The 14464-nt window shown below is 56.9% G+C and overlaps 1 protein-coding gene across 4 annotated transcripts in view; it reads right to left on the reverse strand.

Moving 5' to 3' along the window:
* The window catches only part of MBP (myelin basic protein), a 50384-nt gene that overhangs the window by 6058 nt on the left and 29862 nt on the right, over positions 1–14464 (reverse strand). For 2 of the 4 annotated variants that reach the window (XM_081149393.1, XM_081149391.1), the window contains 3 exons: positions 3254–3361; positions 1434–1469; positions 1124–1150 (listed from right to left, as the gene is read on the reverse strand). In XM_081149393.1, coding sequence (XP_081005519.1) covers positions 1124–1150; positions 1434–1469; positions 3254–3361 — 171 coding nt within the window. The remainder of the gene's footprint in view (positions 1–1123; positions 1151–1433; positions 1470–3253; positions 3362–14464) is intronic. The other 2 variants (XM_081149394.1, XM_081149392.1) reach the window with 1 other exon arrangement.

A 14464-nucleotide genomic window follows, 5' to 3' on the forward strand; every position in this document is an offset into this window, starting at 1 on the left:
CAGTGGTTAATGGGGGGTGAGTGCGAGCCCAGGGCCATTTCCTGCATGATTGTCACCTGTTTGCAAAGCCATTAGGCCAGGAGAAGCTCCGGGGTATTTATGTAAAATCGCAGCAAATACATCAGCTCATCATTCAAGGTCGTAATGTGTTGGGGGAGATCTGGAAACTAGTCTTTTCTCTGCCCTTTCTGTGCAGTGGCTCCCTCCCTCCCTCCCTCCCTCCCTCGCTCCCTCCCTCCCTCCCTCCCTCCCTCCCTCCCCTTCTCTTCCCTCTTCCTTCCTTTCTCTTTAATTTTCTCTCATTTACTTATATGCTATTAATTGAGCATCTCGTACGGGTGGCCCTGAGCTACAGGTTAAGGATGTTGAGTCCCTGAAACGGGCACGGTTCCTGGCCTGTAGGTTAGCATTTATTCCCTCTATTCTGAAAACTATATAACTTTCATAAAGCAAGAACCATGCTTAGTACTGACCAGCAGCCAAAGCCGACACACGGGGCTAGGAGACACTGGTAGGCATTTTAAAGTTGGGTCAGACATCAGATTTCACGATTATCTAAAAAGGGAACCATCGCCCCCTTAAGGTCATCATTAAAATTTCTCCTCAGTAGTCAAGGGCCTAAAGCTCCTCGGAAGGTTTTCCTGGCTGGCTTGGTATCAACGCTGCAGCTGTTACGAAAACACACGCAAAACCCAAATGTTTTGGGCGAGTTAGGTCGTTATGACCGAATAACTGAGGTTATTCTCTCTCCTTGGTGTCGTTTTTCCTCATGGAAAAGTCGCCATCTGGGGCTGGTCATGTCATGTGATGGTGTCAGCCCCAGGGCCACACCCCCTGGGGGGAGCCCTGTGGGGTCTGTGGGAGCCGCTGGGAGGAGGGCGCTGGCCCTGGGGTGCCGGTCACCGGCGGGAGGAAGCGGGGATGTGACCATGCGGGAGGGCCGGCCACTGCAGCAGCTGCTGGTTTCCCCTCGAGGGGGACGCACCCGGGCCCCGGGGACAAGCTGGGCTGCGGGGGAAGGAAGGTGGAGCGACCGTCAGGCAACTGAAAGGGAGCAGAACACAGAGGCCGAGCGGCTGCAAGGACCAGGATGGGGGAAGCCGGGGATGCGGTTGTCACCTACCCAGCTGAATCTGCTGATGCCTCGCCCCTGGATGAAGAAAGAAACAATGACACGTGATCAGTGCAGAAAACGTCCTGTCCCACGGGCGGCCGTGGCCACCTGGAGCCTCCGGGAGGGTCTGGGACCCCGCTTTAGAGGGAAAGCGACAGGGACTGGTTAGCACTGTCTGCGAGGCTGCAGGAACCCACGTGGCGAAACTGCGCGATCGGGTCAGGGAGCCACGGGCCCGACCTCTTTTTGGTACATTTAGAGCTTTCAGGGAAGGTCTATAAATAAAGCGATGACCAGTCAAGACATTCAGAGCTCTCACCTTTCCTTGCGACGGAGGAGGTGTGCGCGGCGTCACCTGCGGAGACACAGGAGATGGTGAGCGGCGGGGCAGGGAGGGGTGGGGGGGACGGTCCCTGCGTCAGGGCGGCCCCGACCCTCTTCCTGAGACCCCGACCCTCTTCCTGAGACCCCGGCCCTCTTCCTGAGCACCCCGTGTCTGCTGACAGCACCTGCCGCCTGTTCGGGGAGGGCCACCCACGGAGGCCACCCACCCTCTGCCCGGCATCCCCGCTTCTGTCCCAGCGGAGTGAGAAACACGGGGTCTGAGACTGAAAATATCCAATTCGATCAGATCTTCCAGAGCCTCTGCAAGTGTCCGAGAGAATGAAAAACGAACCCAAGGGCTCCACCCCAGGGAGCTGCCCTGCCCGGTGTGTGCTCCCGACACCCGGATGCTCAGGGATGGAGGCCGCGGACGTCACACTGACCCCCTTCTGGGAGGGAAGTGAGTGTCCCCTGACATTCTGGGCGTCGAAAGGGATGCCGCCAGGCCAGGCCCGTGGCTCCGAAAGCTCACATATCAACACAGGAAATATCATTTAAAAATGGGCCGCACAGAAAGGTTGTGAATTGAAGGCTGAGGTTTTGCTGTTGTTTTAAGACTGTTTTTTCGAGCAGCTTTAGGTTTCTAGGAAAATAATGCACATACATTTCACAGTTCCCAGGGCCCCTCTCTGGTTTTCCTGTTACCAGCTTGCATGACCGACTTCTCCTGTTCTAGCTGATTATTAACCGGAGTCCGAGCTTTACACGGGCTTCACTCTGTGTCCTGCATTCTAAGGATTCTGGCAAAGGTGTGGTGTGTCCACCGTCACATCGCATCACACAGAGTCGCTTCACTGCCCTAAAAGCGCCCTGTGCTCCACTTGCTCACCCCTGGCAGCCACTTTTTACTTACGACTCCGTGGTTTTGCACAGCCTGTGTTTTTAAACTGAGCCCTCACAGTAATTCAGTTTCAAAAGGAGGGAGCTCTTCACTAAACAAAGTTCAGTAAGGAGCAGATGCCGCTGGGACCCTGGGACCAGGGGCCAAGGCTGAGCTCTGGAGCCAGCGCCACCCTGAAGAGGGCGGAGGTGTCATCTGCAGAAATGCTCACGTCCCTCCTGCAATAGAGCTGAGGCCTGTGGGATATACTTACACCCCTAAGGGTTAGAGCTGAGGCCTGTGGGATATACTTATACCCCTAAGGGTTAGAGCTGAGGCCTGTGGGATATACTTACACCCCTAATGGGGTAGAGCTGAGGCCTGTGGGATATACTTACACCCCTAATGGGGTAGAGCTGAGGCCTGTGGGATATACTTACACCCCTAATGGGGTAGAGCTGAGGCCTGTGGGATATACTTATACCCCTAAGGGTTAGAGCTGAGGCCTGTGGGATATACTTACACCCCTAAGGGTTAGAGCTGAGCCTGTGGGATATACTTATACCCCTAAGGGTTAGAGCTGAGCCTGTGGGATATACTTATACCCCTAAGGGTTAGAGCTGAGGCCTGTGGGATATACTTATACCCCTAAGGGTTAGAGCTGAGCCTGTGGGATATACTTATACCCCTAAGGGTTAGAGCTGAGCCTGTGGGATATACTTACACCCCTAAGGGTTAGAGCTGAGGCCTGTGGGATATACTTATACCTCTAAGGGTTAGAGCTGAGTCAGGTGGGATATACTTATAACAGACTAGCGCTGCGTCGTCTGGGAAACACTGGCACCTCTGATGGATTAGCGCTGAGCTGTGGGGTGCACCCCGCCCCTCACGGCCTGGCGCAGTGCCCCCCTCACTCCCAGGGGAGGAGCACTCACAAGGTTTTTGAAGAAGTGGACTACAGGGTTCTCATCTTGGGGCCGGCCATGCTGCGACTTCTGGGGCAGGGCGCCGTAGTGGGTGGTTCTGGCCGCGTGGTGTGCATCCTGAAAGACAGGCCGCGGTGACCTCAGGGCTGTCGCACCCTCTGTTCCCTCCGGGTGCTGCCTGTGACTCCCGCGTGCACCTGGATCACCTTGAATCGGGACCTTTTGCGGGGACACTGCTGACGCGCCCCAGACGTGCCTGAGGGAGGAGGGGACTCGCGCAGGCCCTGTGCTGGGAGACGCACTGGGCTGGGAGCTCTCCCCCCGCAGCCCACGGCTGGGTCCCCGATGCCCCCTAAGCATGCGTGAGGGGCAGTGAAGGTCACTGAAGGGTGCCTCCATCTGAGACAGGGCCGGGCAGGCAAAGCAGGGAGAGGACAACGTCACTGCCCCAAGCTCCCCGTCTAGACAAAGGAAAACACTCAGGAATTACACAGAAAACCACGGCAACAGCAAAGACCATCCACGCAGCGGCTCTGGGTTCGAGCACACGGACCAGCCTGTTTCTCAAAGGCAGAGGACTCTGCCCTCCCCGTGACTCGCTGGCTCCTTCCCAGTTTGGGAGAACAGAGTTCCGGGTGCGTGGCCCCCGCTCCGCACCGTCCCCTGCGTGACCCTCCCCAGCTGTGGGTCCCCCCACAAGGCACCCTGGGGTCGGAGACCTGCTGTCTCCCAGACTCTCCCCTGCCAGGGTCCTGCTCACCCAGCTCACGGATCTGCGTTTTCTCCACAATGTCCTTGTGCTCTTCCCGCCACAGCAGGACCTCAGCAAGGTGGCTCTGCCCTCCCGGCCCGCAGGACCCTCCCTGCTTCCGCTCGACCAGATACAGCCCTTCCCTCCGGTCTGCAGAGCCCTCTGAGCCTGAGTGTCGGGTCCTCTCGCTTTCTGTCTCAGCTCCGAGGGACTGGCCACCTCGCAGCCTCTGCGCAAGGTGTCCTTGCCCCGGGCCGGCCTCCTGTGCGATGCTGGCTCGCGGCTCCCCCCGGCTTCCTGGGCCCTGCTCACTCTTCAGCTGCAAACTCCCTCCCTGCCCCGTCTCCTGGGGCCCAGGCTTCACACTGCGGGCTCTGCGTGGTCACTGCCTGCTTCTCTCCGGGGTCAGAGGAAGGTCACAAGCAGCCCCTTCCTCCCGTCCAGTGGCCCAACGGTGCTGCCCACGGAGAGCACTTCTGAACAGGACCCCTCTGTCCACAGCGCCCCGCCCTCTCTGCTGGGCACCTGCCCCTCCCTGGACCAGGCCACCGAGTGGCAAATCTGGGCCGTGTGCCCCTGGGCGCAGCCCCCCTCAGGGCTTCCTGCCGCTGCAGTGCCCTCCTGGGGGCCCTCTTCAAGGCGGGTCCTGGCGACCTTCCTCCAGCCAGCGGCCGGCTCCGCTCCCGGCTCTGTTCTCCTGGCCGCTGGACAGTCGCCTCCCTCAGGCTGAGCACCGGCCCGTGACTGGCTGGGCTCCTCTCTGCGCTCTGGGGACCTGCAGGGCGCCGAGTGGCGCTGTGGGCCCGAGGGCCTGGGCAGAAGCCGCTGCCAGGGCGTTTGAACGGGGCGAGGTCTGCAGCAGGCGAAGCAGCGGGTCCTTCGTGCTCTGACCTCTTCCCCTGCTGTGGCCGGGCCCCGAACTGCCTGGTCCCCTCCGGTTACCTTGTCTCCACCCAGCGCCTTTCTGAGCTCGGGACTAGCGAGAGCAGTTGCTCCAATGGAAGAGCGTGTGAAATTAAGAATGAAAAACAAAACAGAAGAGCCGGGAAACTGTTTAAATTACTTAGGTTAAGACAAACATCTTTAGACGTCTAATTTGCTTGGTGAAGTTGTTTATTTGATATCATCCTAATGGCTTGAAAAACTGAAACGGCTCAGAATTTGGTACAGCTCCCTCGTGTCTCAGTGTTTATGTACCATTTTCCACACGCTGTGCCATGTTTCGAGTCACAGACGCCTCTCCTAGCTTTAATTTAGTTTCGTGATTAAACTAAAAGATGTCTTGAACTTTACAGAGAGGTTTTTAAAGAAATGGATGCTCGGTTGTACCAGACGGGTCTTGTGTCATTAGAGCTTATTGATGCGGCGAGAGAGTGGAGCGCTAGGTAGACATCAATATTGTGTCCCATGTGAGCAAGGCACGCCTGCTCTGAGTGCTAAAAAAACCAGCTATATACTTTTGTGATTTATATAATGAATATATCAGTCACTAATCTTCTAAGAAAAAAGTAATTTAAATCTTTTAAGGAACAAATGAAGTTGGTGGGTTGCATTTTAGCTCTCGGAGCTGTGACGTCAGGGGTCAGACACGTTCAGGGAAACGGCGATGGGTCTCTATGGGGCTCAGCACAGAACCAGCCCTGCGATGGGCACTAACTGCCTGCTTGATGCGCACCACTCAGGCCACTGCTGACCCAGAGCCTAACACACACGAGAGGCCGTAGGCAAACAGAACACTGTTCACGGAATCGCACGATTCTTTCGTCGACTGTGGGGAGCGTGAACTAGACTTCAATGGACTTCTGGGCTATAAACGGTCAGTTGTACAGCTTATTGGATGTGGTCACACAGTTGTAACTGTATCATCATATTATAGTGGTAATGAGATGTTACGTAAAGGACATTTAGTCAATCGTATTTCTATAGACTAACAAGGAGCAGTTAAAAAAAGAAAAAATTTAAAACACTACCACATATAATAGCAAAGAAACAAAACATTAGGTATAACTCCCCAACAAAACACGTAAGGAATCTTTGTGCTAATAACCAGAAAACGCCGGTGGAAGAAATCAAAGACGCCTTCAATAAATGGAGAGACAGACTGCAGTCAAGGATTGGAAAACTCAGCATAGTTATAAAGATGTTAGCTCTCCCAGGTTGACCTACAGATTTAATACACTTCCAGTCAAAATCCCAGCAAGATTTTATTTAGACATATGCAGACTGATTCCAAAACCATAAGGAAAGGCAATGCAAACACAAAAACAAAACAACAAAAAACCACACACAGAAACAAACAAAAATCAAACGAAACAAAAAGCCCACCAAAATAGCCATACAACTGTAAAAAAGAAGATTAAAGATAGAGAAACTCCACCACCTGACTTTAAGATTTCCTGTATCTGTGGTCATCAAGCGGGTGATGTTGGGGGAGGGACAGGCGCAGAGGTCAATGGAACGCAGTAGGGACCAGAAACAGACCCACACACATGATCAGCTGATTTTTGACAAAGGTGCAAAGTCAATTCAACACAGAAAGAAGAATCTTAGTCTTTTCAACAAATGGTATTGGAACAAATGGATGCCTGTATTAAAAAAAAAAAATTGACCTCGATCAATCACAGATCTCTATCTACAGTGTAAAACTACAAAGACTTCTAGGAAAACAAGAAGAGAACATCATGATGTGACTGCGGGCATCAAGTTCTTAGACCTGACACCAAAAACACGACCCATAAAAGAAAAAAAAGATAAATTAGACTTGATAAAAATTTAAACTCTCTTTTGTAGAAGACACTATTAAGAGAATAAATAGACAAGCTACAGAACAAGATAAAATATTTGTAAATCACATATATGACAATGGACTTAAAGCCAAAATAGGCCAAGACCTCTCAAAACTCCTTGGTAAAAAAAAACCAACCCAGTTAAAAAATGGACAAAACACTTGAATAAACACAGTGGAAGAAGATGGACAGAAGGCAAATAAGCGCATGAAAACATGCTCGACGCCATTAGCCATTAGGAAGGTGAAAATCAAGATCATGAGGAGATGCCATTACACGCCTGTTAGAAAGGCTAAAATAAAAAACGTTGACAATACTAAGTGTTGGCAAGGACGTAGGTCAACTGGAGCTCTCAGGCATGGCTGGTGGGAATGCAAAACGGTGCAGTCACTCTGGATAATAATTTGGCAGTTTCTTATAAAGCTAATCATGCACTTACCATACGGCCCAGGGACCCTAATTCCTGCTGCTAATGACAGAAGGAAAGCCAAGTATTTTGAGAAGTGGTTTTTATAATGAATATCTTGGTCATCAGGTTTTTGACAAAAAGTAATTTAAATCTTAAAGGAAAACACCATTGTAAAAAACCCTGTACGTAAATGTTGATAGCAGCTCAATTCATAATCATTAAATCTGCAAACAACCCCAACATTAATCAACAAGTGGAGGGATGAACAGACGGACCGTGGTGCCTCCAAGCAGTGGAATACTACTCAGCCAGAAAAAAGGAACACGTGTACTTTGGGTAATGCAGCCGCTCAGAGGCGTCTCCCAGGCATGGTACTGAGTGAAAGAAGGCATCCGAAAAAGATTTCTTACTGTGCTATTTCACTTATGTGGCTCACTTCAAACGATTAGGCCACAGAGAGGTCGCCAAAGCAGTGTCCCCCAGGGCTCGGGCCGGGGAGAGGGAGGTGCGGTGTGACTACCAGCGAAAGCAAGAGCCAGGGCTGGGTGGAGGGTGCATCCTTCTAGTGGTGGCAGCTCCCGGAAACTCTACCTGTGTTAAAATTCACAGAACTGCACGCACAGAGCCAATTTTGCTGTAGTTAATATATAAAATAAAATAAGGCCATTTAATATCACGTAGCCAAACGCTGATGACGGCACTTAATGTCGGTGCTCGGACTTGCTAACAGCGAAGCCTGGGCAGGGGAGGCTGGTCCCCCCTCTCAGCGCCAGCCTCGAGGTCCCTCTCCGGGCTCCTGTTCGCCCTGTTACCCTGCTTAGACGGTCTTCCCCTCCCGAACGTCTCTGTTTTCTGGACAACATGGCACCTTCGGGCTCTAACAGCTCAGTTGGAATCAAACTGTCCTGTGAGCCGTCATAAGCATCTTGCCTCTCCTGCTAGATTTTAACCTTTTGGGGGAAACATTCTACGTGGCCCCCACAGCCCAGGCCGTGAGGCGCACAGAGCGGAGCTCGGTGAACACGAAAGGACATAAAGGGACAAAGGGACATGGCCTTGCGGGGACAGCTCGCCGCCGGGCCCCGGAAGACGCCGGTCCTGACGCCAGCGCCCGTGTTCACGCAAGGGGCCCACGGGGTGCGTGTCTGAGTCACCCGTGAATTTTTCTTGTTGCGGTAAAACGTAAGTAATATAAAGTTTACTCTCTTAGCCGTTCGAAGTGCGCAGCTCAGCGGCGTCAGGCACATTCGCACAGCTGTGCAGCCGTCACCACCGTCATCTCCAGAGCTTTCCATCTTCTCAGACTGACACTCGGTCCCCGGTACCTGCGGACTCCCCACAGCCCAGCCCCCTGGCGCCCTCGCCACCTCCTGTCTCTGTGGATCCGACTCCCCTAAGTGGCGGGGCCCCGGCACGTGCACCACGGCTCGGGGCTGATCAGCGGCACCACACAGCGTTTGTCTCTTTTGTGTCCGGCGCGTTCACTCAGCACAGCGCCCTCCAGGCCCCTCCCTACTGCAGCGTGTTTCCCAATTCCCTCTGCTTTTAAGGCTGAGTAATATTTTGTGGCATGCACACGCCACCTCTTGCTTAGCCGGTCGTCTGTGGACAGGTATTTGGGTTGTTTCCACCTTTGGCTACTGTGTGTGTGGTCCCCTGGCCTGACCCAGACCCCGCTGATCTGATGCCACCTGACCACAACAATTCCGTGGCCCCGGCAACTGGCCCAAGGGGCGGCCACACTCCCCGCTCTCCCGCCCTCAACAGCCTTCCCTGTCGGGCACTGAACCTGCCCCTCGGCGCTGGTGCCAAGCAAGATGCCGAAGCCGCCTTCACGGGCAGCCTGTGCTGAGAGGAGGGGCCCCGGCCAGCGCAGGTCCCCTCCCAGCATAGGTCCCCTCCCAGCGCAGGTCCCCTCCCAGTGCAGGTCCCCTCCCAGCACAGGTCCCCTCCCAGCGCAGGTCCCCTCCCAGCGTAGGTCCCCTCCCAGTGCAGGTCCCCTCCCAGCACAGGTCCCCTCCCAGCGTAGGTCCCCTCCCAGCGTAGGTCCCCGCCCAGCGTAGGTCCCCTCCCAGCGCAGGTCCCCTCCCAGCGGAGGTCCCCTCCCAGCGTAGGTCCACTGTCCCCTTCTGAAGTGGCCGGGGCCAGGCACATGTAACATGGCTCTGGGGTTGATGGTCAATGATGGACAGATCAGGGCCAGCCTGGGAGGTACTTAAAAATAGTGGTTTTGGCTTATTTGTTATATTTTACAGTTTTGGGGGGTGGGTAGTTGTTTTTCTCATACCTCATTGGCGGAAAGGGAAGTGGGGGGACGAGGGAGGGTGGGGTGAGGCTCTCCAGGCACCAAGGGGACCTGTGGGCCGCCCAGTCCCAGTCGGAGGGCGTGGAGGGTGGAGAGGGAAGGGATGGGCGTCGAGGGGAGGGCAGGAGGGGAGCGTGCCCGCCGAAACCCTCGGGCCTTGGGGCGGTCACTGGACTCGGTGTCCCCCCTTCAGCCCCTCCACATGCTCAGCCCCCACTGTGACACACAAGGTCCCCTTACAGAGGCCACCGAGCTCAGGTCCCAAATGGAGTAAGGACGTTAGTTAGTTTTAGAGACACGAGCTTGGTTATTCTCTGAGGAGTCACTTTTTACATGTGTTCACTGAGGTTGAAGAAGCCGGAGCTGTCAGCGTTTTACAGTTATTTGCCCAGACCGGCATCTCCTTGACCCGTGTGTCCGTTTCTAAGTAGCTCGCTCGCAGGCGGAGAAAAGGCAAAGGAGGGATTCAGGGGCCGGCTGTGCCGGGAAATAAAACCGAGGCCAGAGGGCCAGAGGGACAGGGCCAGAGGGCCAGAGGGCCAGGGACAGAGGGACAGAGGGACAGGGACAGAGGGACAGGGACAGAGGGCCAGAGGGACAGGGCCAGAGGGCCAGAGGGACAGGGCCAGAGGGACAGAGGGACAGGGCCAGAGGGACAGAGGGACAGAAGGACAGAGAGACAGGGCCACAGCTGCCGGGTGGGAAAGGACAAGGGTGGGAGGGGCAGGACGCCACCCCGCCCACCTGCAGCCCTGTGTGTGGAGCTGAGTATTTGGAACAGTGGGACTTGAAAAAATAGTCTAATTTTGTAAAAAGGAAAGCTTGTCAACTTTTTGGGAAAAGCATTTACCTTTTATGCAAAGAGGTCAAATCAAAAGAAAAAGTCTGTGGAGGAAATGCTGCCGCCCAGGGGTGGCCTGGTCTAGGTTCCTGTTGAGACCCTGCCCGAGGCCCCTGCGGGCGCCTGGGTGTGGCCACAGCGGGCACCGGTCCTGCGCCAGCCCAGCCCTATTTCCACGTCTACACCGCTTCTCATCGTGACCAGTGAAAGCCGCCCCCGCGATGGCAGAGAGACTCACAGGACGCCGGCGAGTGTGACCCCTGGGAGGGTGGCCGTGGGTAACGGGCGACGTTTCGTTCCTCTTGACGGCGAATCGCTTTTCCAGGAGCCGGTTCCTGAGGAATCCCGATTCCCCGGCGCTGTGGTCGCGCCCTTCACCAGCAGGTGGCGCGCGCGCACCGCCCGCGGCTGCTCCTCTCCCGGGAGGTTGAACTGGTTTCCGGTTTGCTGGGAGCTGGGGCCCTTCCCCTGGGGGTAAGGACAGGAGGGTCCTCTCGCCCGCACAGCCGGGGTCAGCGGTCAGCAGGCTGGCAGATTCGCTCCTTCCACCGGAGACGCTGCTCTGTGGGACGGGGGCCGGGGGCCACGCACCCCACCTGCGCTGGACTTGACCAGAGACAAATCCGCGGAGACCCTTCCTTTCAGAAGGAAAGGCTGGGTCTCGAAAAAATTAACACTCGTTGTGCCTGGGGGCGTGTTGAAGGGAAAGAGGTCTGGCTCTTTCTCTCTTGTCTGAGAGCAATTTAAGCTGAATCCCATCAGAAAGCCAAGGAATGAGCCACATCAAGCCACGGGCCTGGGACGTGTCCCTTCTGGGAGCTCAGGGCTCAGGGTCGGGACCCAGGGACACGGGTCCCCTCACCTCCCCGATGGGTGTCCAGCTGCTGGCCCCTCTCCCAGGTGGGGGGCACGGGGAGGGCGCAGAGAGGGGCCGAGACAAGGACTGAATCACCAGACACGTGAGCCTGAAGACGGCCCTGGCCGACGGCACCCCAGTCGCAGTCGCAGGCCCGGCGCAGACGCAGGCTCTCTGGTCTTTTATGACGCGAAGCCCAAGCCCTGTCTCCGCTCCGCCCCGGGGACAAAGCTGCCCACAGTGTGCGCGGACTCAGTTTTCCGTGTCGCTGCATGTGCACGGCCTCCTGCAGGCCACGGGTGCCAACGGGAGGTGCGTTTCTCCCTCGACTCTCACTGAGTTTTACGTGCGGCTCGGGGGAAACTGATCCTCCGAGGGGGATGCGCCTACTCCGGAGGGCGGTGCTGCCTGCATCGCTCTGTAGCCAGCAGCCAGCACACACGTCTGACACTTGCTCCTTAATCCACGTGTGGGACGTGGAAGAGGCCACAGACGTCCACAGAGTGGCACAAGGACACTGGTCTTTCACTGAGGTGGTTTCACCAGGGGCCTGGAGAGTGAGGGGGAAAGACATTTGCATTTTGCTTTTTTCTGGATTTTGTGGCCTCCACCTGGCTGCCCACCCATTTTCCACGACATGACTGGTGAGAGGCAAACAGCTGCCCCCGGGCCTCTCTGAAGCCACTGGTAGGAAAGGGTCCTGACACCTTTGTGTCCCCACAGCCACTCGCCCAGGTGCAGACTGGGCACCCACGGAACAAATGCCATCCAATAGAGCCGGCGTCTCAAAGGTCACAAGCCTGGGGATGAAATGACACGTGTTCTGCAAACTGAGCTATGACATCTCCCTTGAGAGTCGGTCAGACAGAGGACACTGACCTCGAGGTTTCGCCCCACGGCACCCGCTGCTCCGAGACGCCGCCAGGTCCCCCGCTCCCGCTGTTTATCTATAGTTTTCGGGGGAAGCGGTTGCACCATCTCTGGTCAAATGACTCTGAGCCGTCTCGGGAGAGTGTTGGATTTTTCTGGCACAGCCGGGCGTCTTGGGCGTTGCAACCCGGGGGGAATGCGTCCCAGCCCGAGTGACACCAGCGGTTTGCCCCGTGCTTTGCCCTTTGCAAGTTCACAGATGTGATTGCTGCCGGGTCCCTGGCTCGTGTGGGTTTAATTAGAGCCGTGGCTCCTTCACGACCTTGGCGAAGGCTGTGCTGAGCTACCGCTGCGGGTTCTCCCTGTGGCTGGGGACCCACAGGCGGGCGAGCCTGCCATGCGGGTGGGAATGCTGGTTACCCGCTGGCTGTCGGGGAACAGGTTTCTCCTCAGTATTGGAAGACGGGGGTGCAATGCCGACGGGCGTGCAGCTCGCTGGTGGCGGCAGGGGGACCGTCCCTTGGCCCCGTGATCGGAGGGACCAGTGTCCAGGTTGGAGAGTTTCGAGTGTCAACAGGTTGTGAGGCGCGGACAGCGACCTGCTGTGTGAGACGCCTGGGGTGGGTCTGCCGTCTTCTCTGAGGCTCCACCTGAATCGAGGACACGAGGGCTCCTGCCTGCTCATGAGGACGCCTCGTCACCACAGCCACGCCGCACCACGCCATGCCACGCCACGCTACACCACGCCAGGCCACGCCACGCCACGCTACACCACGCCAGGCCACGCCACGCCACGGCCATGCTGCAGCGGAAAGCAGAGCCCTCCGGGCAGTGACGCGTCGGGCTCCTGACTGAGTGGGCGGGTCTCACCTGGACAGAGACGCACAGAGTCAGGTCGCGGCCCCGCCGCTCAGCACAGCAGGGAGGCCTGTGGTGCAGGCACCTTTCTGGTCTCCATCCGGCCGCCAGGGCCTCTGATCCGTGACGTGCAGATGAAGACACGGGAGCAAAAGCGTCTGCCTGTTTGCCACGCGGGACCGTCCCCTTTAGAGGTTTTCCTTGTTCCTCCCTCGCGTTCCTTTCTCTCCCAGCTGGTGTTCGACGCCTCAAATGTTATTTGATTTGTCCGCTCGCGTGGACCTCTCCACCCGCCACAGTCACGTCACAGCCCTGGGGCACCGGGCCGGTGAGTCCTGAGCAGGGTGCTGGTCTCCTGCTGAGGGGTCCGGGTGGGCATCGCTCCTGAGCTGCCAGCACCTGAGCCGCTTTGTTGTGAGGTCTTGTCTGGGACATCCTGGCGGGTGGGTCCCTCTTGCCCTTCATGCTGTGTTTGCGGACAAGACAGAGACAGGAGGAAGCTCTGGAAGGTCAGGGAACACGGTCATCTTGCCACCGCCTGTCGGCCCCTCGGGGTTCAGAAGGCCAGGGGAAGGGCACTGTCGGCTCTGAGCCCCTTGGTGACACTGGGCACAGGGTGGCTGCTCAGCGGCTTTGTCTCCTCCTTGAGCCTGTTCCAGGAGCCTTCTGTCCTGTAACCTGGGACGAGTTATTTTTAAAGCATTTACTGCGACCTGCCTTCACGATCCTTCCCGCGGCTGGTGCCACTGAATCTGCTCCCCATGAATGTGGCCACTGTCTGGGAGCCCCTCAGACTGGAGGGACATTCGAAACGGGCAGAAGGGCTTTCTCGGAGGGGTCCTGGGCGTCTTCTCAGTGTGAGAGGCGCCCCCACCGCAGAAGGGAGGGGCCCCGGCTCTCTGGCCGGCTCGCTGCCCTCTCAGAGCTCACCTGGGGCCCAGACGCCCCTGGGAGGCCGACGGCTGAGAGCGCGATTTTAGAACATGTCCCCGAAAGGTTGTCACCACCAGCATCAATCTGGGGAGCCCGTCGCCTGCCTCTCGTCAGCACTTGGCCTTTGGTTCCAGGTCCCTCTGTCTCCGCCTCCCCTGCTCTCAATAGACACACAGACGCTACACGCACCCCCCATTCCTCCTCCTGCGTCTTTCAGGGCAGGGGGTGTCCGGCAGCTGACCCGGTCCTGCGTGGACAGCAGTGGGCTCCCCACAGGTTAAACTGAAGGAAGTAGGATCGGCCCGTTTTGCACAGACATGGGCAGGAGTCAGTGGGGAGGAAGCCGTGGGGGACGGGCCACGGCTCTTCCCCGGCCAGAACATTGTTTAAAAGAGAAAAGTGGAGCATTTGGTGAACGTTTCTGACTGTCACCCAACCCCAGAGCGGTACCTGTGGGCCAGGGCCTCCTGACTCATCCATTAAGCAAGTCGGTCCCGCGTGGTCATCGGGGGCTCCGGGTCGCGTGCCCACCTCCTGCCAGCCCTGGGCCCCCTCGCTGCCTCCGAGACCCTCCTGGGACCATCGGCCCTGGAGCGCCGGCCCCTGCTCGT

Source organism: Miniopterus schreibersii (genome assembly GCF_964146895.1).
Source record: "Miniopterus schreibersii genome assembly, chromosome: 10".
Lineage (NCBI taxonomy): Eukaryota > Metazoa > Chordata > Mammalia > Chiroptera > Miniopteridae > Miniopterus > Miniopterus schreibersii.